A 21,088-nucleotide genomic window follows, 5' to 3' on the forward strand; every position below is an offset into this window, starting at 1 on the left:
AGACTCCCCTCTCCCCCACCTTCTTCTCTCGCTCTTGTCCACTTCAAATCGCCTCGATACCCCCATCTCTGTGCCATCTAGCTGATTTGCTGCGCAACGCCCACGATGGCCACAAAGTGCGTTCACAAAGGCTGCGGGAAGGTGTTCACCGACCCCGACGAGCCCTGCGTGTATCATCCCGGCCCACCGGTCTTCCATGAAGGTCAGAAAGGTAAGTAGCTATAGAAAGCCCGCTCTCCCTCGTCTGTCTTGAACTTGATTCGGCGTTCCGGGGGGGGGACACATGTAAATTCGCAAGTACCCTCTGAGTTAGTGGCAGCGGCCATTTTCTGGAACGCATCGCTAATCTTTCCGCTTGTCCAATTAGGTTGGAACTGCTGTAAACCCCGCGTGCTTACGTTCGAGGAGTTTATGGAAATCCCGCCCTGCACGACTGGGAAACACTCTGCCGTCGACGATACTCCTGCCCCGGCCCAGAAGAAGACCGCTGAGCCCGCTGTTACTGCTGCCGCCGCCGCTCCTGTTGCGGCACCGAAGCCGATAAAAGATAGCGGGGTGCCTCGGCCTGCTACACATTCGCCTGCAATCCCTCCTCCGTCGAACCCGTCTACGCCGGTTCCCGAAGAGCCTGAATCAGATGACCCGGAGCTTGCGGTCCCCGCGAATGCTACGTGCCGTCGGAAAGGCTGCGGTGCGACCTACAACCCAGATGTATCGCGTGAGGATGAGAAGTGTGTCCACCACCCTGGGCAGCCTGTTTTCCACGAGGGCAGCAAGGGCTGGTCATGCTGCAAGAGGAGAGTGCTGGAGTTTGACGAGTTCTTGAAGATTGAGGGCTGCACTGAGAAGAAGAAGCATCTTTTTGTCGGAAAGGGCAAGCCAGCTGGTGAGGAGAAGGTCGATACAGTCAGGTGTGTTTTTGTCTTGTCTATCTTATCGGTGAACTTTTTTTTTTCCTTTGGTCAAACTGACAATCCGCCAGAAACGACTTTTACCAGACGGCAACATCGGTGAACGTCTCACTATACCTGAAGAAAATCGACAAGGACAACGCCAAGGTCGAGTTTACACCTGATGGCATTTCCCTTGACCTCCCAACTACGGATAACAAGCGGTACAAGGATAGCTTCGAGCTGTTCGCACCAATTGACCCCGAAAAGTCCAAGTTCCGCGTGCTGGGCACGAAGCTTGAATTAACGCTGATCAAGGGTGACGGAACGAGCTGGCCAGTGCTGCGGAAAGACGACCGCTGGTCTGGCGAACGCATCCAAATTGGCAGTGCAGCGAGGGCTTGAGATGGCGGATACTCGACTTCGATATCGAGTATCAAAAACCGATCTAGTAGTAGATATGAATCGCGTATATCATTCAACTTGTTTTGGCTTGCACTATGACGACGTAGTATGGTCCACACGACAGCCAACATAGAACATAGTCCAAGTTCATGAAGTGAAAATTCTGAACACACTCGTGTTCAAGATTTGTCGAGAAGACTCTTCCACGACTGGAGGCGAGTCGCCGCTTTAAAGGCCATGTCGGCAATCACAGCAGCGTTGAGAATCTACGCAGCAAAGCGTACGAGAAAATTTCACCCGACATCAAACAAAACCTTCAAGCCGCAAACTACGATCCTAACCGACAAAACCGCAAGGTATAAAAAGGCATATCACGCCCCCTCCACAGCCAAAGCGCATGGGTAGTCAGAAGACACACCTAGCCCAGCCATAAATTGTAAGGGAAAAAGAAGGACGCAGATTGTTCTCCAGAGCTGGGAACGGAAGGAAACCCACAGAGAAAATTAAAATAATCCCAAAGAATAACCCTCAGCGAGCCGCCGTAGCGGAGCTCCGGTTTAAACGAATTTACATGATAAGTAAACCGCTACTGATGATGAAGAAAGAAAAGAAAAGGAAGAGGAAGGACGGGCGAAAAGTCGGCCTTTTGTACTGGGCCCGGCGGTCGGCGCTAGTATGTTTTGGGCTTGGCTCGGAGAAATTTTCTTCAGGCGTTGAGGAAGGGCTCGATGGGACGGGTTTGGGTGGTCAGGTGGGCGGTGGCAGAATGCGACAGTTGCCTCCATTGCTGGGGGGAATCACATGTGAATATGACGGACTTGACTGGATATGGTTAGATTGATACTGGTAACTTTGGTACGAGAGGTCCTCATGAGTCTGACCTCTCAATCCACGCACACGAGCAGAGGCTGTAGTGAGACTAAATGGTTATGGAACTCGTATTCTCATGGAACTAAATAAGAAAACTAAGTTCTCACCCACGTTTGACACCGCGGGATGGCCTGTGACAGCAGGGTCAGGGCGATTCAGACAAAGGAGGGGCGTTGCTCCTGCTCCAATCACAGGCAGGGAGGCACGAGACCAACACCGTTAATGCCAGAAACAAGTTGACGACATCGTCTCCCTTCTTTCTTTTGGCTCCTCTCCCACCCCTCTTTCAGACTACTGCACCTCTGCTCTACTTTCTTTTTCTCCCCCTAAAGGCCTTAGCATCAGCTCTTCCACTACAAATAACAACCCCATTTTATCTTGTCGAGCTCAATTGCCGCCCGATTTGGACTCATCGAGAAATTTTGGAAGCCTATTTGCCCCCAGTACCTGGGCCGTACCACAGTTCGCCAGCCTTAAGGAATTTAAGAGTGAGTGAAATCCACCTCCCGCCGCTTCTTTGACGGTTGCTGACTTTGGTTGGAAATTTAGCACTCCTTTTTTACAATTCTTACATCTCCTTTATACCTATAAACAACCCTCGCTACCTTTCTTGTACACTATAGACAATGGGCTCGATCAACGGATCGGAGGCCTATGCCCCGCCATCGCGCTGCATCTCCCAGTCATACAACCATGCGGACTCGCAAGCTTCTGCTCTGAGGCTCCTACTCACGTTGAACCCTCACTGGGAGGGCCCGGAGAACAAGATCGAGTTCGTACGGTTCACGGACGGGATCACCAATACTGTGTGTTAAGTTCCTTCCCGCAAAACTGGTCAAGGTGGTGGACTAACCCTCAGCAGCTTTTCAAAGCCATAAATCGGAAAGCTGGCTTGACAGAAGAAGAAATAGACAAGGAAGCAGTACTGATGAGAGCGTATGGTAATCATACAGAGATCCTTATAGACCGCGAAAGTATGCGATACGGGGATTCCCACTCCTTCCCCATGCCCAATGCGACATCTGCTAAGTAGAATGGTCCACCCACAGGAGAAACGAACTCGCACGCTCTTCTGGCTAGATTTGGCTTAGCTCCTCCCCTCCTGGCACGCTTTAAGAATGGTCTCCTCTACCGGTTCATGTCGGGGCGGCCAGCCACCCACGAGGACCTGGTGACTGAGAGTGTCTGGCGCGGTGTTGCCCGCCGACTCGGCCAGTGGCACGCCGTTCTCCCGATCAGCGCAGCCAGTCCGGAGCCGACACCCGAGAAAGGGGCTTCTCTCTTAGACTCTGTAGAAGTGTCCACGGATGGCCAGCCAGTGAAGACGAACGATCTGAATGTCATTCAGCCTCGACGGCCGGGACCGAATCTGTGGACCGTGCTCCAGAGATGGATTCTCGCTCTCCCCACAGACACTGAAACGCAGTGTGAGAGACGGCGGGGTCTGCAGACGGAGCTCGAGCGCGTTGTTCGCGAGTTCGATACCGGCAATGGAATTGGGGAAGACGGGGTATGTCGCCCATAGCAAGTCTTTTAGACTTTCTTTTCTGACTTGAGTAGTTGGTATTTGCCCATTGCGACCTCCTATCTGGAAACGTTATCATCCTACCATCGGAGGAAAGCTCAAATGATGGAGTGGAAACCGTCAACTTCATTGACTACGAATATGCCACACCATCACCGGCAGCGTTTGACCTTGCCAACCATTTCGCCGAGTGGGGCGGTTTCAACTGCGACTACGGCATGATGCCGACGCGGTCAGTCCGACGACGGTTCCTGACGGAGTACGTCCGCAGCTATGCACAACACCAGGGCATTCCGGAATCGTCACAGCCAGAAATCGTGGACCAGTTATGCGAGGAGGTAGACCGCTTCCGAGGACTGCCTGGGCTGTACTGGTGAGTTGGCACTGGATTAGAAGAGTTTGAAGGACTAGACTAATGTCGGCAGGGGTACCTGGGGGTTGATCCAAGCGCAGATTTCACAGATCGATTTCGATTACGCATCGTACGCAGAGACGCGATTTGGCGAGTACTATGCATGGCGAGCGGAGACGGAAGGCACTGGAAGCAAGGAAAAGCCGTTGCGTGAACGGCGATGGGCGGAGGAATAGTTGAATAATTCTTCTTCTTTTTTCCTTTTCTTTTTTTGATTCTTCAACAGTAAAATACCATTTGTACAACGGATCTTCAACAGCGTGCATGAATTTAGTCATTCTTACATGCCAATTTAGAGATAGCTAGCTAGATGTCGCTTGATAAATAGCACCAATTAACCAAAATATATCCATATCTATGATATCTACAACCGATGCTGAACAAGCACCTCCTCCACATGCGCACTCGCACTTTTCACATTAGCGTTATAATCACTACTATCCCCCCTTACAGGCCCCGGCACCTCAACCTTCAGCCCAAGAGCCCTAACAACCTTTCTCCAACTTTCCATACCCCTCGCCGCATGCACCGCCGGCGTCGCCGGATCAACATCATTACAAGTCCTCGAGAACAACTCCAAACTCACCCACCCCTCAAACCCAATCTCAAAGAATGCCCGCGCAATCTCCAGCACAGGTAAATATCCACCTCTCTCCTCCTCACAAGGAAACAGACGCGCATTACGCGACCAGTTCATCCGCGCCGGCTGGCCCGCAACATGGAACGGATGGCTTTCATCTAGCGGTGCACTCAGCCGCTCGCCATCCACGAGCTGAACGTAGAAGACTTTCTTGATGTCCAGCTCACCGCTGGAAACTTTTTCACGGAGTGTGCGTATTGATCGCGCAACGGCAGCGTCGGCATCTGCGGTCTTGCCCGAGGGTGACTCCGGGTCCGCGTAGATGCGGCCCGCGATGTTGAACGAGTCCAGGCAAAGCCCGAAATTGGGCCTGTTCACCCGCTGCACAACGTCCCAGGATGCTTCCCAGGTGTTGATGTGGGTTGACCAGCAGAGGGCTTCGTAGACGAAGCGGAAGCCCTGGGCGGCGCCGATGTCAGCGATTGTCTGCAGGTCTGAGACGATGGTGTGGAGATCGCCTGTTGTGCGCGGGGCGCCGGTGTCTGGGTCATTTTGGAGGAAGTTTGCTGGGATCTGGATGAGGTCTGTGTCGAGGGTTTTGGCGAGGGAGAACCAAAGGGGCAGTTTTTGGGTGAGGAGGGCTGTTGTTTGGCTGCGGTCGAGGAGGCCCTCGTAGAAGCCGAAGGGTTGCAGGCAGATGATGGTGAGGTTGACGGATTTGGCGAGGGTTGAAGTGTGTTTTGCGGCGGCGAGGAGGGAGTTGTTAAATTTTGTGGCGGCGAGGTGGGCGAGGTCGTCGATGAAGAGCTCGATGCCTTGGAAGCCGTGCTGGGCGGCGGTGCGTAACTTGTCATCGAGTAGATGTAGGCCTGGACGGCTGAGGGACATGGTCGGGATGCCGATTTTGAGGGCCATTTTGATAATTTATTTGGTTTTCTTGATGGACTGGGATGGTTGAGTGAGGTTTAAGGTGGTGATGGGACGTCGCGGTTATATGGATGGAAGCCCCTGATGCTTGCGTTTGTGGCGCTGAATGGCTGCAGCTGATCGTCTGAGCGGAGAAAAGAGACCGGCCAAGAATGTCAGAATAAGAAACGTGCAAAAAGTGAATATTATTACAGGCAACAGTATCAGGACATTATATAAAGCAGATGGGAGTAAATACCGGCGAGTATAGCGGGTAAACGCTTCGAGGGACTGGCGGGAGAGCGTTTTGCCCCAGGTAAATCTCCATGTACTCCATACTTCCATAGTCCACACACAGTCCATATCCATGAGCCCACAACTCAGATCTCGCATGTCAAACTCCCCAAATTAAAGCAGGGTCCATTCCCCGCATATTCAATCTTAATCCAACCGTCGAATCCCAGTTACAAATCCAAACCATGCCTGAACAACTCAACATCGTCATCATCGGCGCCGGCCTCATTGGCCCCCGCCACGCCCAGTCCGTCCAGGCACACCCAGAAACAAACCTCATCGCCTTCATCGACCCATCCCCCTCTGCTCTCCCCATTGCAACCTCCTTCAACGTCCCCTGCCACGCTTCCCTAGACGCACTCCTCTCATCCGAGTCCACACCAACCCCAGACGCCGCCATAGTCTGCACCCCAAACCACACCCACGTCCCGCTCGCCCTGCAACTCCTCGAGAAGAAAATTCACATCCTCCTCGAAAAGCCCGTCTCAGACTCCCTGGCCACCGCGGAATCCCTCCTCTCCGCAGCATCCCAAACCCCCGGTGTCAAAATCCTCGTCGGCCATCACCGCCGCTTCAACCCTTACATCCAGAGCACAAAGTCTCTACTAGACGCAAACTCCCTCGGCACCGTCATCGCAGTAAATGGCCTCTGGACACTCCTAAAGCCAGACTCGTACTTTGCGCCTCCCCTGGGCGCCTGGCGCGCCGATATAAGTAAGGGCGGCGTGCTAGGTATAAACCTCATCCACGACATCGACGTCCTCCAGTTCCTCTTCGGACCAGTGACACGCGTGTTCGCGGAGGCGACGAAACCCCAGCGCTTGGTCACTAACCCGGACCATACAGCTGAGGAAGGGTGTGCCGTGACGCTGCGCTTTGCGGGCGGCGTTGTCGGGACATTCCTGGTTAGCGATGTTGTGCCTTCGCCGCTGAACTTTGAGACGGGCACGCGTGAGAATCCGACTATCCCTGGGGTTGATCGGGAGGAGAGCGCGAGTGATTGCTATAGGATCTTTGGGAGGGGAGGGAGTTTGAGTGTGCCGGATATGACGAGGTGGAGTTATGATGACAGTCGTGTTAATGGTTCTGGGGAGAAGGGGTGGAATTGTGCGCTGAATGTTGAGAGGATGCCGGTTGATGGGGTGGATGTAAAGCCATTTGATAGGCAGTGGGCCCACTTTGTGAGGGTTTTGAGGGGAGAGGAGGAGGTGAGTTGTTCGGTTGAGGATGGGGTGAGGGCGCTGAGGGTTGTTGGGGGTGTGAGGGAGGCGATGGAGAGTGGGATGCCGGTGGATATTGCAGATGTTAAATGAGCAATATATAATGAATATGTTGAGTTCTCTATCTTCATTGAAATCTATAGAATAGGGTTTACAAGTCAAATCGAAGAATCCATGGATATAATAATCTGCATATACTATATAGTTGCATAATCAAGCCGCCTCAACATGCACTCCTCCCCTCCCCTTAAGCCCCTCCTCAACCTCAGCCCTGAAGTGCTCCTCGTTATCGCGCAGCTCGTTAAGCAACTCGCCGTGCGCACGCCAAACAGGCTTCTTCTCAAAGAGCGTCTCCATGCTCTCCAGCGGAATACCCTTCGTCTCAGGGATAAGGAAGAACACAAACACAATAGACAGGATCATGAGCGACGCGAAGAAAAAATACACGCCGTACCCCATCGACGTGAACATCTGCGGCGTGAAGCGCGAGATGAGGAAGTTCCACAGCCAGTTTGAGGCGGCGGCGCAGGCTTGTGCGAGCGAGCGGACGGTGGGATCGAACATTTCCTGTTGACGTTAGTATATTGATAGGGAAGCAAGTGTATGAGATTAGAAAGAGGAGCTTACGGAGTTGATGACCCACGGGGTACCGTTCCACGAGGGCGTGTAGAAGGCTGTCCAGAGATAGAAGAAAAAGATGGCAGCAATGCCACCGCTGTCGAGCTTCGTGCCCTCTGGGTTATTCTCGGGCTTTGCGATCTTGATGTACCCGCCCACGATCCACAGACAGATTGAGCCACCGGCGGCACCGACGAGGAGGAGGTTACGACGGCCCATGTGGTCGATGAGGTAGAGCAGCCAGACGAAGGTGATGACGGCCTTGACAACACCGAAAATACCGGTGGTGAGAAGACTGGTGTTTCCGCCGGTGACACCAATACTCTTAAAGACAGTCGGGCTGTAGTAGTTGATGGCGTTGATCCCAGAGCCGTTTTGCCACAGGAACAGCATAGAGCCGAGGAAGAGACGGTAGAGGATGCGCTTGTTGGTCCAGGCGGCCTTGAAGGGCCTCCAGAAGCCGAGACCGATCTTGATCCGCTGCTGCTCGAGCGACTGCTCGATCATGCCGACTTCCTCCATCATGTAGATATGGTCGGCGGGGAGGTTGCGGATCCAAGCGAGGGTTTCGACGCCCTTGTCCCGGTGACCGCGGAGGAAGAGCCATCGAGGTGATTCCCGGATGAAGAGGGCACCGATGATGAGCAGACCAGCTGGGATGAGCTGCACTGCAAAGGGGATGAGCCATTGCTTGTGGCTTGGGGGGAGGGTCTCGTCGACACCGTACTGCTTCTGTCAGAATTGAAATAAGGCATCGGAAGAAAATGAACATACGTTAATCCAGAAGCCAACAACACCACCCAGCTGCCATCCCAGTTCGTAGACACCGACAAGACGGCCACGAATCGCAGGGGGCGCCATCTCGGAGATATAGATCGGGCAGAGGTTGGAGCCAGCGCCAACACCAATGCCCGCCAGAACTCGCCCCCCGTAGATCAGGCCGAGTCCGCGATCGCCATTGGCACCCAGCATGAGACCAGCACCGAGGAAGAAGATCAGAGCAGAAGCCATCAGACCCCATCGCCGGCCGAAAAAGTGGCCGGTTGGGTACGCGAAGAGAGCGCCGAAGAAGGCACCGGCCTGGTACAGCGAGACAATGTTGGCGCTGACCAAATCGGAGTCCAGGTTCTCCCAGTTGAACTCATCCTTGAAGGACTGCAGACTGAGAGTCGTGCCAATAAACGCGCTGTCGTACCCGATCATGCATGATGTGAAGGAGGCAACGGCGGCGAGCAGGTAGACACGCCAGTTGTATACCTCCTTGGGGGTTGGCCGGTCCTCGACCAGCGAGAGAATGGACATTTCGAACGAGAAGTTATATATACAAAGTAACAAGGGGAATGGGAGAAAAAAGGTGGAGTGGAAGAAAGGAAAGAGAGGACAGGGTATATATACGGCAGAAGGACGAGAACTGGATAAAAGGAAACGCACGAAACGCGGAAACAAGAGGCCACGCAGGGATTTCACCCGTGCGCAAACTCTGTGGGGAAAGCATTTAGCAATCAGGGACTTGAAATTAAACGAGGGAAACGGCTCTTCTCCCCACGGGGGTCTCGATTAAGCGACCAGACACTGACAATCGAGGGACAGCAGGCTCTTTTCCCGCGTGGCGACCCACAGGCGAAAGCGTTCATCCGCTCCACATCGCCGGCTAAACACATTCCGTTTTCCAGATAATCAATTATAATCTCTCGTTTTCCCTGAATAACCGCTTCCCAAACCAGCCAACACCTTCAATCCTCACAATGGAACCCATCACCTCCCCAGCCGACCGCGACGGTGTCGCCTATCTCTACGGCCACCCGCTGCGCAACTCCCTCTCTCCTCCCCTCCACCAGACAGTCTACAACGCCCTCGGTCTCAACTGGACCCAGATCCCTCTGTCAACCGCAAATGGGCCCTCAGGAACATTCACAAAGTCCCCCGAAATTCCCACCTTCCTGTCATCCATCCGCGCAAACCCCAAATTCGTCGGCTCCTCAGTCACCATGCCCTGGAAGGTCGCCATCATGTCACACCTTGACGACCTGACCGAGGACGCAAAGCAGGCCGGCGCATGCAACACAATCTTCCTGCGCAAGGGCCCCAACAACAAGACAGAGTACGTCGGCACAAACACAGACTGCATCGGCATCCGCGAGGCCCTGCTCCAGGGATCTCCATCAGGCGCAGATCATTTCCGGGGTAAGCCTGCGCTGATTGTAGGAGGGGGCGGCACCGCGCGCACAGCTGTGTATGTGCTTCGTCGCTGGCTAGGCGTTAGCAAGATATATATCGTGAACCGGGATGCAGCGGAGGTAGCCGCCATTCTTGCCGAGGATAAGCAGCGGAATCCTACGCCGTCGGCACCGCTTGTTCCTGTTTCAGATCCGGAGACTGCGGCGACGCTCGAGGCGCCTGTGGCTATTGTTTCGGGAATTCCAAACTATCCTCCCGCGACGGAGGAGGAGAAGAGGGCTAGAGAAACGCTGCGGGTGCTTTTGAATAGGCAGACGCATGAGAAGGACCAGGGGGTCATCTTGGAAATGTGCTACCACCCCCTGCCGTGGACGGATATTGCGCAGATGGCGAGTGATGCTAAATGGAAGGTCGTGCTTGGGTCCGAGGCCCTGATCTGGCAGGGTCTGGAGCAGGCCAAATTATGGACCGGGAGGGATGTTGTTGCTGAGCCTGGGCTTGTGGACAAGGTGAAGCAGTTTGTCGCGAGGACGGTTGCTGAGCGGTCCAAGTCGAACTTATAAGCGTTATTACATATCAAGGAAAGGAAATCGCATGTCATATAGAGATAAAATGCATTGTATATAGATCTATGTTTATGATTGCGGTCTAGAATAATCTAGCTGGCGCACCCGTCGCCAGACTTCTCGCACTGTTCGTTCTTGCGTCTCTCGCCCTGTCTCTGTTGCTGATGGGCCAGCCGGTCTACTTTGTTAGTATCATCTCTGATAAAAAGGCATTTGGTGGGTGACCTACCGGATAGCCAAATATAGTCGACTCCCCAGCCTGACCGGCTCAATCGGCCCATCTATATCCTCGGGCGGATTCGCCGTCGTAACCAAGCCTCCAGCTTCAAGTAAAATTGCAATTCCAGCAGCCACATCCCTGTAAAGGTTAGTTACCCAAATAGAATGCGCAAAGAAAAGTAATGGACTGACCACTCCCAGCATCCCCCCTCCCACCAAATATCCACACTTCCCATAGCCGTATACGCCAGATCCATCGTCGCACTCCCCAAGCTCCTCACTCCATGCACCATGCCGCCCTTCCCGCCCCTCGATCCGCGCTCACTCGCCAGGTTCACAAAACTCTCAATCTTCCTTGCCAGATTCCCATCGGGGATATCGCGGCGGTCCTTACCCCACTCACACGCAAAGATACACTTCGACGGCGCCGTCGCGGGGAGCGGTGGGATAGATGGGTTCCGGATTATCGGCAGCCGCCGCTTCTCATTTAGCCATGCGCCGCGGTTTAGACAGGACGAGAAGAGCTGGTCGAGGAGGGGCGCGTAGATGACTCCGATTACGGGTTGGTGGTTTACGATGAAGCCGATTGAGACGCAGAACATGGGGAAGGCGTGTGTGAAGTTTACGGTTCCTGGGGTTGCTGTTAGCGTCACGTCCGAATGTAGATTAGATGTACCTAGCTAGATACGGATGGATATGAAGAAGGAATATATGTACCATCTAACGGATCAACACACCATGTCGGCTTCTCATCAATAAGGTATTCGCGCGACTGGCCCTTTGCGTATGTTTCCTCGCCGAGGAATCGATGGTCCGGGTATTTAGATTGAATGGCGGTTTTTATTAAGGACTCGGCTTCTGCAATACTTCTTTAGTTTGTATCCTCTTGTTCCTGGTGTTGTGAAGAAAAGATATACCCTCGTCTGCTTGAGTCACCAAGTCTACTGCATTATCTTTCTCTTCGTACGCCTGCTCGGTGTTGCGCTGGTCGATGCGTTCTAGGAGGAGCTGGCCTGCTTTGCGGGCGATGTCGATCGCGAAGGCGTAGATCTCGTCGAGCTGGTCTTGGGGGATGGGACAATCCATGGTAGCGATTTTATTTACGGAAGATTGCAAGGAAAGAGAGAGAAAGAGGCAAGGAGGAAGAGGGGAAGAGAGCTGGAGAAATTGGAGGATGACTGACTTGTTGGAGTGGGGGTCCCGCTGGTAACCGAGTCTACAGTATCTACAACTACACTACGATCTACGAAAAGTAGCGATTATTCATTCAGCATGGGGTAGTCAATTAATTATTTGCAAGATCGGCTGCTTTCTAGAACGCGTCACGATATATTTAGAGCTGATCACCTGCAGACGCCTGTCTGTCCCCGTAAAAAGAGGCTTCTGTTTAGTCGGCGCGCGGCAGAGTCTTCTCCCACGGCTTTCCCTTATCCGATCACTTGGATGCCCGCAATTCGCAATAGATTATTATAATAATAATGGAAATCTTCCTCTTTCAAGTCTCGTTGGATATCGTTACTATCATTTGGATATCTTACACTCTAAAATGGCCAAGTCAATCCTTCTCATCAACGGGCCCAACCTCAACCTCCTGGGCACCCGTGAACCGCACATCTACGGCTCAACCACCCTCGTCGACGTGGAAGAATCATCCAAAGCCCACGCTACTTCTCTGGGTGCCACTATCCAGACATTCCAGTCAAACCACGAAGGCGCCATCGTGGACCGCATCCAAGCCGCCCGCGGAAACACCGACGCCATCATCATCAACCCCGGCGCATACACACACACCTCTGTCGCTATTCGCGATGCTCTCTTAGGGGTAGAAATCCCTTTCGTCGAGCTTCATGTGAGCAACGTTCATGCTCGTGAGCCCTGGAGGCATCACAGTTACTTCAGCGACAAGGCCTCAGGAATCATCGTGGGACTGGGTGTGTATGGGTATAAGGTTGCCGTTGAGCATGTTGCGTTGAATTTCAAGCCTTTAGAAAGGAAGGCAGCCCTGTAAATAATACAAGGAAAAGTTCATTTCTCCCCGTTTACGGCTAGTGTAAGGCCGCGTATATAACGTAGGAGTTCCGTTCCATGCCAATGGGTCATCTTGGATTCAGGGACTCACTCGTTATTTGCTGCTCACGCCGGAGGGTGTTTGTCTCGGGCGATGCCAACGCTTGCTGTGACGGAGCGAGAAGAAAGGGATCTCTTTGGCTCGTATATGGGTACAGCTCTGGAATACCCGCCTCCGGAACGAACCCCAAGTTTTGCATGAACTCTGGTTGATTGTCCATCCTGCCACATATTAGTTATCAAGTATTCTACATTGGGAAAAAGTCTCACCTGTCCGTGCCATCGAGTGAAGCCAACTCGTCAAACAAGGCATCGAGATCAGGAGCAATCCTTGGCCGGCGTAGAGACCCTGCGCCCTCTATATCGACCAGTGAATTGAAATTCAAACCAGGATCATTATACGTTTGCTGATATTGAGGCGCCGTGGGAGGAAATGGTGTCGTTAAGTCGGATAACATCGGTGCTCCATTCGGTCTTCCAGAGACTGAAGACCGATGTTGTTGTGGGATGTGGGGAGGGGTTGGATTTGAAGCCTCGAGCCCAGGGGGAATACTCAGAGACGAAGTCGGCGTCGGTAGAGACAACACCGCGTTTTCATCGGCAGTCGATGCTCGCATCCAAGTCGGCGAGAGGTATGATTCAGGAGTTGAGAGGTTCAGAGGGCGAGATTCGCCAATCAAGTTTGTTAAACGTAGGTTGTTTCCGGGGCCGCTTTGGGCTGCGGGGCTTCTGGGGTAAGAATTACCTTGCTGCGTCGCCGAGTCGGATCTTGCTTGAGAAATACGGCTGTCATGGACCCATACTGTTGCGAGATGGGCAGAGAACGACTGTAGTTTGTGTTTGACCCCTAGGTCAGCCTCAAACGCCCAAGGTGCACTTTTCTTCGTGCCTGCATGTGGGAGACCTAAAGTCAAAGCCATTCCAAACGTTGGACAGGTTGCGGAGATGCTATATGTCTCCATGTAGGCTTGGAGTAATGACATCAGCCGCTTAGAACCATCTGAAGCACGCGTCATCCCGTTTCTATCGTTTTTCTGTACTGCCAGCTGCACGCTTATGGTGGTTGCGACGGCCTCGTACATCATTTCCAGCCCGAATATGTGCGGTGACGCAGGCTTGCTGGGGTTTGTTTGCAGGTCAATTCGATAGCTTCTCGGAAGCGCAGAGACCCAAAGCTGCAGTTGCCTCTCAAGTGCCTCCGTATATGACAGCGAGTTTGCCGACGTTTGGCCCGAACAACATAGATCGTTCAGAATACACATCAAGGACAGCAGCCGGTTGAACGTGCTCAGTGCGTGGAGTGGCCCGCGGTGAAACGAGCCTCGCGATGATTCTACCGGTCGAAGACCGGTCTGGTCCTCCCAGGGTTGCCATTCTTCGAGGCCATCTTCATTGATCAAGCCAACCTTCGTCAAGTCACTCTTGCGCAGCGAAGGCACTTGGCCTGTTTGTGCTGCAACTAGCGTCTCTAACAGGAAGCACCCTAGAAAGACGTGCTTCGACCGTCCTGCGGCCTTTATATCTTCAACGGCTGTGCTGGGAGGGATATTCAAACCTAAAATTTGAGCGGTCCTAACAGCTTGGCCCACAAGAATCCAAGCTGCCGCCCAGTCCTGCTGGCCGAGCTTAATCAATGACAAAATCAGAAGTGCCTGAACATGACCAATTTCAAAAGCCCCATTTTCTGTAGGTATCAGACTTCTAGCTTTCGAATATAGCTGACTAGGGTCCAGCGCGTCCTCTGAAAAGTCTTGAATCTGACGCGTGGCAGATATTGATGCTTGTTGGATGGATGCAAGTGCTAAAACTGCCCACAGCGCCGCATTATCCCCGGAGGCTGATGTGGGAGAAGTGTTTTGGTCGTCAGAATGGCGGAAAGCTGTTCGAAGTATGTCATGCTTTTCCAGTATTGGAAACCAACATTGGGTATAAGAAAAGTATGTATCGAGCAACGGCCAGGGGTTAGAAGGAAGCTGTTGATAGCATTCTTGTATCGGGTTCGGAGGGACACCGGGCCGATTGTGAATGGACGCACCATTAGTGGCGAGGTCGTCGAATTGATCGCTTATAGGGGTCGTCTGGGTACCAGAGTCCTTGGAGACACGGGTTATAGTTGGCCTGATCGTGGATGAACTCAAGGACGCTCTTACTGGAGACGGCCCAACATCTGCAAGAGAATCTGGAAGGTTCCACTCGAGTGTCTCTGTCGAAATCACACTGCCTCCTTCGGCATCTGCGGGGGAGTCTACCTCTCCTCTCGCAGCCCTTTCTTGATCTTCCTCCGGCTGCTCAAGAAATGCCAGAAGGCGCTCGATTTCTTTCAAGACAATGCTGTTTTTGAACGAGGAGAGCAAGGTGTCAGAGCCTTCTGCCTCCTTTCCCATGGTAGCCAAATGACTGGGAATATTGGCACCCCTCAGCAGACTCCGAACGACTTCCTCGCTACCTTGTATTTTCGTGAACACAAGTCCCCATAGCAGCTCCAGTGTGCGAATGTACCCGGTCGGAAGGCCGCGTTTCTTTGGATTGGCTCTGTAGGTGCAAGGTCGCGAGAGCGAAGCGCAAGTCGAACAGATCGGTTGCGCCCCATCGCATTTGTCCTTTTTAGATCTGCAGCTGTCACAGGCCCGGGAGACGCGCTGTCGTTTAGGATTCGAGGTAGTATCGTCGGGCGCAGGGACCTGTCTGTTCTCATCGTCGACCGCATCGGTTAATCGCCGTTTGGATTTGGCGCTACCTCCGGTAGATTGGCGGGTATCGCTACTCATAGTCGATACAACTGTGTGCTTGACGACTTTGAACGCATGCTCATCTTCGGTAGGCGAGAGCGAGATGAATTCTTTGCCGGCGGCTGTTTAATTGATTTCCCCGAGGTTAGATGTACCCTGTCCCCCACCCACTGCGACGAAGAGAGCGGATGTGTCGGACGGTACTTCAATGGCTTGCGAATATGCAAAGCCCTTCAATTCCCACATTCAAAGGGCCTGAGCACAGAAAAGACCACCCTAGTGTTGTGGTGACACAGAAGATCGTGGGTGCTGTGTGTGGGAACTGAAAGCGGAGAAAGAGAAGTTGGGGAAGGGCAGTGATATCGCTTATCCGCTGGCTGCTCCCATGACAGCAAGGACCCATAACAGTGGAATCGCTGCAAAGTTTTCATGAGGTAAGACTCACTTGGACGCTTTTGCCCACCGGTCGCGCAGTCGAGGAAACGTGGAACTGTGAGTGCCCGCAGGGGAAATGCCGGAGATTCCCCGCGGGGAGAGACGCAACGCTTTCTGCCAATGAAACCGCGTGTATATCATCGCAGTTGGTCCGATATCCTCTTTGGCGAGTGGAAAAGTGGAGGATGGCTTTGCCGGCAGTGGAAGTCGGTAACTTGCCTGCGACGGTCGAGCCCCTTAGCCGGAAGAGACAGGCGGCAGCAAGGCATCAAGGCACCAAACATCTATACTAGGGCCGGTTTTGAAACTTCCAGCATGCTATGGTGTAGAATATAAATACATCTATAACATTTTCGTACTTTATATTATGCTCATCTTCGGGTACCAGTCCTGCACACGCAAGGGTATGCGGTCTATGGTCTCGAGTACGACCGAAGTAATGGACTGTTGGTGTGGTCGCCTTCTAAGGGTTTATAGTTCTCACTTGTCTAGGTAGCTTGACGTTTCTAGCTCAACGATACTTTCTATAAATTTCGCAGTTAGCCCTTTTGAGCTTCGATTTCCCCACGGGGGCTGCAGACCACCGTGCAGTATTCTTCAATATCATGCATTAAATCTGGTGAGCTGATCTGTAGACGGGTGAGCGCTTAGCCGCAACGCCTGAGCTGAGGCTTAAGGCGCCAAGGCAGCGACGGTGAGATTTCCCCGCGACCCCAAACTTCCGCGAAAGATCCAATTTCTACCGCTCGACAGAGTCCACCCTTGGCTGCTTATGCAGTTTGATAACCCTGATGACAGCTCAGACCTATTCTTGAATATTTCCCTTTTGGAGCTCCTTCTACTTCACATTTTTTATTCCTTCCGGTGATGTCGGGCTGACCATGGTGCAACCCTCTTCTACAGTCTAATTGCCGTTGCCTCCCTAGCACACCATGTCTATACTCGTGCGGCCACCTAAGCGCCGCCTAGACGACATCGAAGGTCTTGACCAAAACCCTCGCCGCCCTTCTCGAGGCTTCAACCAGGGAGTCAACGCCCTCGGGACTACTGCTACCTATGCCGCCGACCATGGACGCTTTGATGAACGTCGAGAAAGCTCTGGAGAAGGGTCCAGATTCGCGTCGCCGTTCCGAGAATTGGGCTCCGGCCGCGGATCACCTACACACATTCAAGACTCGCTTCAGACTCAGAGGAAATTCGCCCAGAATGCATCCATCGTCTTGATTGGTATACGGGGCACGGGCAAATCCAGTCTCGCTGTCATGCTCGCCGCGACTTATGGCTGGCGCCTGATCGAAGCAGAAAGATATTTTCAACAGGTGACGGGCCGCTGTCGGTCTGCGTATAAAAGAGAGTACACGCTGCCGGAATACCGTCGGCAAGAAGCCCTTGTGATGGAATCGATGCTCATGGAGCATCAAGAGAACTGCGTCATTGTCTGCGGGTCAGGCGATGTCGAGCGCAACGGGCAGATTCGGCTCCGTGAGTACGCGAAAAGTCACCCTGTTATCCATATAGTGCGGGACCTGGGAAGCATTCAATCATACTTGAAGGCCCGCGACACCGAAAAGGTGCGCCGCTTTCTTGAGCTGTCTGGTCCGATCTATCGAGCATGTTCCAACTTCGAATTCTTCAACGTCTCAGAGAAAGGCATCGGGGATCACCCATTAGCCAAGGATAATGAGCATTATACGCAATGGGACGCCGAGGTGGACCAGCGAGCGATGACATCTACTCCATTCCTAGTGCTCAAACGATTGCAGCGCAATTTCCTTCGGTTTGTGGCTTTTGCTACTCGCAACACCATCCAGCTAAAGAATCAGCTCTCGCCATTTCCTCTACATATGCAACCGATCGAGTCGCGCAAATTCACGTATTCTGCCACAGTACCGATATCCTGCCTTTTAGAACGTGACTTGGATATTGAAGAGTTAGAGTCGACGGCAGACGCTTTCGAACTTAAAATTGATACGTCCTCAACGCCATCCGCCCACCTTGGCACCGAGTCGAATCTAGCGGACGGCATCAGCCAGATTGTGGCCACCGTGCGGCGGAGCATTATTGTGCCTTTAGTGTATCACGTCGATAGCAGTGTCTTCCCGGAAAATCAGCATTTGGAGACATCACGGCGCTCCGATACCTCGTACTTGGAATTGGTGCAGCATGGCCTACGGCTGGCACCAGAATTCGTGACAGTTGATCTGTCATTCGAGGATAGTATTTTATCTCAGATAATCTCAACCAAAGGGTCTACCAGGGTTATTGGACATTACGCACCAAACCACCCACATCCCAGAGGTTGGGACGATCCCAAATATCTAGCGATATATGAACGAGCGAAGAAACTTGGATGTGATATGGTTCGCTTGACGCAGCCGGCAACATCAATAGACGACAACTTTGCCGTCGAACGTTTTCGCCATTACCTCAAAACCCTCCCAGGACCGCAGCTACCGGTTATTGCTTATAACTCTGGCGCTCTAGGTCGACAGTCCTGCTGTTTCAACCCGATATTGACTCCTGTGATACCTCGACCTTTGGTTTCTGAGTCTGGAACAAAGGGACTTCCATCCATCACCATAAAAGAAGCGCAAGATGCTCTCTACGCCTCATTTGTTCTAGATCCAATGCAATTCTTCGTTTTTGGAGCCAACACAACATACAGCTTGTCACCCGCGATGCACAATGCCGCCTTTAAGCTGCGCGGTATGCCACATTTCTACAGCATTCACCAGTCGCCCACGTTACGGGGTATCAATGACCTGGTGGAAAATCCGAACTTCGGGGGAACGAGTGTCAGCCTGCCATATAAAACAGAAGTGATACCCCTCCTTCACTCAATGTCACCCCACGCCCGTGCGATCGGAGCCGTCAACACTCTAATACCCATTCGGGACATCGAAACAAGCACTGACAACGCCTTGGATATGGAGAAGAGTCGGTCAGGGCCTGTCAAAGGCTTACATGGAGACAACACAGACTGGATCGGTATCTGCAACTGCATTCGACGAGGGCTTTCCCCAGCAAATGCTGTCCGTCCCTCCACGACAGGGTTGATTATAGGAGCCGGTGGAATGGCGCGTGCCGGTATCTACTCAATGATTCATTTAGGGGTGCAAAATATCTTCATCTGGAACCGTACAGTCGCCAATGCCGAAAAGCTCGCGCAACATTATATGCGATTGAAACTCAACGCCTTTGGCGGGAGTGGTCCATCAAGCTATCAGATCCACGTCTTGGAGTCGCTGCAGGATAGCTGGCCGGCCAACTACAAGCAGCCGACTATTGTTTGCTCAGGTATTCCGGCGCATAAAATTGGCGACCAACCGGCGCCGAACTTCCAGCTACCTCCGCAATGGATTGAGAGCCCAACAGGTGGTGTGGTCGTTGATGTAAGTAACTCATGGCATCACGGTTAAAAGGGCAGTAGTGCTAACATTCTGAAGCTCGCATATAAGCCACTGAATACTCCGCTTATGCGCCAGATCCGTGCTCTTTCGCATCGTGGCTGGGTAGCGCTCGACGGACTGGACGTCCTTCCCGAGCAAGGATTTGCGCAGTTCGAGCTTTTCACCGGGTGCCGCGCCCCCCGACGGCTCATGCGAACTGTTATCTTGCAAGAGTACAAGGAGGAGGAACAGGACGAGGAGTATGACCAGGGTGCTATGCAAACTCGGCTTCAGAACCTAGATGGACAGCCGATGTGAGTCCTATCCTGGCACCAAAATTGCGCTATCACGACGCTGGAAAATGCTGGCCGTACACCACTGCCCAAACTCGCGGATGATGCGGTGCTACGAAAGTACCCATTATCCGAGGTTAATGTCGCATCTCGATTGCCCCTGGTCGCGGTCTTTGGGGATACCAGGACGGACGCCCGCGGATTGATTAGCCAAGGACATCGCGGAACAAGCAGGAAACGCTGAAACGCGAGGATGCACGCCGAGACTCGATATACCGAGTCTCCACGCCTCCACGGCAAATTACATATGCCAAGTGGCATTCAAATTAACTACCTTCAATCACGATTAGATGACAAAATTATACCCGTCTTTACAATTATATTCAGTCCTATCCCTTTCTAGACCCAACATCCTCAATATCCAAGGATGCCGTCCTCTTCATTCAAACCATAGGCAGTCGGCAGTCGGCAGTCTAGTCTAGTCTAGTCAGACCAACCAGCCAAATCAAGTCAAGCCTTCCAATGTCCAAACCAGCCACTCCCCGTAAAACCCTCAAAGTTACCACACGTCAACCGATCCCCATTCGACCCATGCACCACCCACGACAAATCGCCAAAATAAGCCTCATCCCCGGGCGTATTCGCCAGGAAGAAGTCGGTGTAGCTCGCGCGGAACTCCTCGCCTACAGGCGCCCACGCGGGGCCATGCTTGCCGCTCAGGTCGCCGACTTCGCAGGTCTGCGGCGCTGTGATTGTGCAGGGGGGCTCCTGGCCTCGGCCGTTGGGGTCGAGATGGGCGCCTGTTCGGTAGCAGTTTCCGTCTTCGGGGACGCGGGAGGCGTGGATGTGGTAGTCTGGTATACACATTAGCTTCGCTTTTCGCTTTTCGTTTTTCGTTTTTAAATGGTGATATGGCAGCGCGGCCATATATATGAGGTTGGTTAGGGTAGGGTAGGGTAGGGTAGGAACGTACTCAGGTATTCACCCTCGGGGATCCCGCCGATGTGCACGTTGACCTGGAGAGCGGAGGACCCGTCGCGCGTGGTGATTGTTATGTCGCCGTAGACGGTCGTGTTTTCCTTCTTGAGCAGGGCTGCGTGGTGGTAGGAGAAGGGCTCGTTGTCGGTTACGACGGTGGCGTTTGTATCAGTGGTGGTGTCGGCGCTGTCGTCTTGGGCGGCGGTGGTTGAAATTAGGAGGCCGAGAACGGCGGTGGATAGGAATTTGAGGTTCATTTTGTCGGGTCTATCTTGTGTTTGTTGATGAGACGAAGAAGAGGTAAGTGGAGGAGGAGAAGAACTGTATGGATACGTGTATCGAGTCGTCTGGTGTTGATGGTGGCAAGGGATGAATATTTTATACGTCGAGTGCCTCAAGGACAAAGACAAGCAAGAGATGAGAGGAGTGAAAGGGGTAGTGAATCTTCTCTGATTCAGGTCCTCGCGGACCAAGCAAGGGCCGAGCTCTCCTTTCTCGGCTTCGTCTGTTTGTT

General features: G+C 52.9%; 11 protein-coding genes across 11 annotated transcripts; 6 read left to right on the forward strand and 5 right to left on the reverse strand.

The window, feature by feature from the left end:
• Positions 1-105: 105 nt before the first annotated feature.
• Positions 106-1,295, forward strand: ASPSYDRAFT_25614 (cysteine and histidine-rich domain-containing protein; the record flags this gene model as incomplete). Its single annotated transcript, XM_040844182.1, has 3 exons — positions 106-211; positions 368-911; positions 983-1,295. The coding sequence occupies 3 exons, from the start codon at positions 106-108 to the stop codon at positions 1,293-1,295; spliced, it is 963 nt and encodes a 320-aa protein (XP_040707354.1).
• A 1,138-nt stretch (positions 1,296-2,433) lies between these two features.
• ASPSYDRAFT_243093 (putative ethanolamine kinase) lies at positions 2,434-4,372 on the forward strand. The gene is made up of 6 exons (XM_040844134.1): positions 2,434-2,653; positions 2,715-2,971; positions 3,028-3,139; positions 3,215-3,675; positions 3,726-4,063; positions 4,116-4,372. The coding sequence occupies exons 2-6, from the start codon at positions 2,792-2,794 to the stop codon at positions 4,276-4,278; spliced, it is 1,254 nt and encodes a 417-aa protein (XP_040707355.1). The 5' UTR covers positions 2,434-2,653; positions 2,715-2,791; the 3' UTR covers positions 4,279-4,372.
• Positions 4,373-4,466: 94 nt separating this feature from the next.
• ASPSYDRAFT_139558 (sugar phosphate isomerase/epimerase family protein) lies at positions 4,467-5,597 on the reverse strand (the record flags this gene model as incomplete). The annotated part of the gene is made up of 1 exon (XM_040840963.1): positions 4,467-5,597. The coding sequence occupies one exon, from the start codon at positions 5,595-5,597 to the stop codon at positions 4,467-4,469; it is 1,131 nt and encodes a 376-aa protein (XP_040707356.1).
• A 470-nt stretch (positions 5,598-6,067) lies between these two features.
• ASPSYDRAFT_138607 (Gfo/Idh/MocA family protein) lies at positions 6,068-7,195 on the forward strand (the record flags this gene model as incomplete). The annotated part of the gene is made up of 1 exon (XM_040840855.1): positions 6,068-7,195. One exon carries the CDS (start codon positions 6,068-6,070, stop codon positions 7,193-7,195), a length of 1,128 nt encoding a protein of 375 aa, XP_040707357.1.
• A 60-nt stretch (positions 7,196-7,255) lies between these two features.
• Positions 7,256-9,287, reverse strand: ASPSYDRAFT_243101 (sugar porter family MFS transporter). The gene is made up of 3 exons (XM_040844135.1): positions 8,495-9,287; positions 7,730-8,446; positions 7,256-7,669 (listed from the first exon to the last, which is right to left on the reverse strand). The coding sequence occupies exons 1-3, from the start codon at positions 9,020-9,022 to the stop codon at positions 7,316-7,318; spliced, it is 1,599 nt and encodes a 532-aa protein (XP_040707358.1). The 5' UTR covers positions 9,023-9,287; the 3' UTR covers positions 7,256-7,315.
• Positions 9,081-10,610, forward strand: ASPSYDRAFT_38127 (shikimate dehydrogenase family protein). The gene has a single exon (XM_040845651.1). It carries the CDS (start codon positions 9,466-9,468, stop codon positions 10,459-10,461), a length of 996 nt encoding a protein of 331 aa, XP_040707359.1. The 5' UTR covers positions 9,081-9,465; the 3' UTR covers positions 10,462-10,610.
• A 79-nt stretch (positions 10,611-10,689) lies between these two features.
• ASPSYDRAFT_25620 (inositol monophosphatase family protein) lies at positions 10,690-11,769 on the reverse strand (the record flags this gene model as incomplete). Its single annotated transcript, XM_040844183.1, has 4 exons — positions 10,690-10,822; positions 10,876-11,314; positions 11,401-11,541; positions 11,601-11,769. The coding sequence occupies 4 exons, from the start codon at positions 11,767-11,769 to the stop codon at positions 10,690-10,692; spliced, it is 882 nt and encodes a 293-aa protein (XP_040707360.1).
• A 460-nt stretch (positions 11,770-12,229) lies between these two features.
• On the forward strand, positions 12,230-12,691 carry ASPSYDRAFT_25621 (type II 3-dehydroquinate dehydratase; the record flags this gene model as incomplete). The annotated part of the gene is made up of 1 exon (XM_040844184.1): positions 12,230-12,691. One exon carries the CDS (start codon positions 12,230-12,232, stop codon positions 12,689-12,691), a length of 462 nt encoding a protein of 153 aa, XP_040707361.1.
• Positions 12,692-12,779: 88 nt separating this feature from the next.
• On the reverse strand, positions 12,780-15,518 carry ASPSYDRAFT_83610 (putative C6 transcription factor QutA; the record flags this gene model as incomplete). The annotated part of the gene is made up of 2 exons (XM_040851242.1): positions 12,780-12,972; positions 13,021-15,518. The coding sequence occupies 2 exons, from the start codon at positions 15,516-15,518 to the stop codon at positions 12,780-12,782; spliced, it is 2,691 nt and encodes an 896-aa protein (XP_040707362.1).
• Positions 15,519-16,846: 1,328 nt separating this feature from the next.
• ASPSYDRAFT_53231 (putative quinate pathway repressor protein QutR) lies at positions 16,847-19,621 on the forward strand (the record flags this gene model as incomplete). The annotated part of the gene is made up of 2 exons (XM_040848651.1): positions 16,847-19,306; positions 19,361-19,621. 2 exons carry the CDS (start codon positions 16,847-16,849, stop codon positions 19,619-19,621), a joined length of 2,721 nt encoding a protein of 906 aa, XP_040707363.1.
• A 485-nt stretch (positions 19,622-20,106) lies between these two features.
• ASPSYDRAFT_53232 (putative cytosolic Cu/Zn superoxide dismutase) lies at positions 20,107-20,831 on the reverse strand (the record flags this gene model as incomplete). Its single annotated transcript, XM_040848652.1, has 2 exons — positions 20,107-20,450; positions 20,570-20,831. The coding sequence occupies 2 exons, from the start codon at positions 20,829-20,831 to the stop codon at positions 20,107-20,109; spliced, it is 606 nt and encodes a 201-aa protein (XP_040707364.1).
• Positions 20,832-21,088: the final 257 nt, after the last annotated feature.

Source organism: Aspergillus sydowii, assembly GCF_001890705.1.
Source record: "Aspergillus sydowii CBS 593.65 unplaced genomic scaffold ASPSYscaffold_1, whole genome shotgun sequence".
NCBI classification, from domain to species: Eukaryota; Fungi; Ascomycota; class Eurotiomycetes; order Eurotiales; family Aspergillaceae; genus Aspergillus; species Aspergillus sydowii.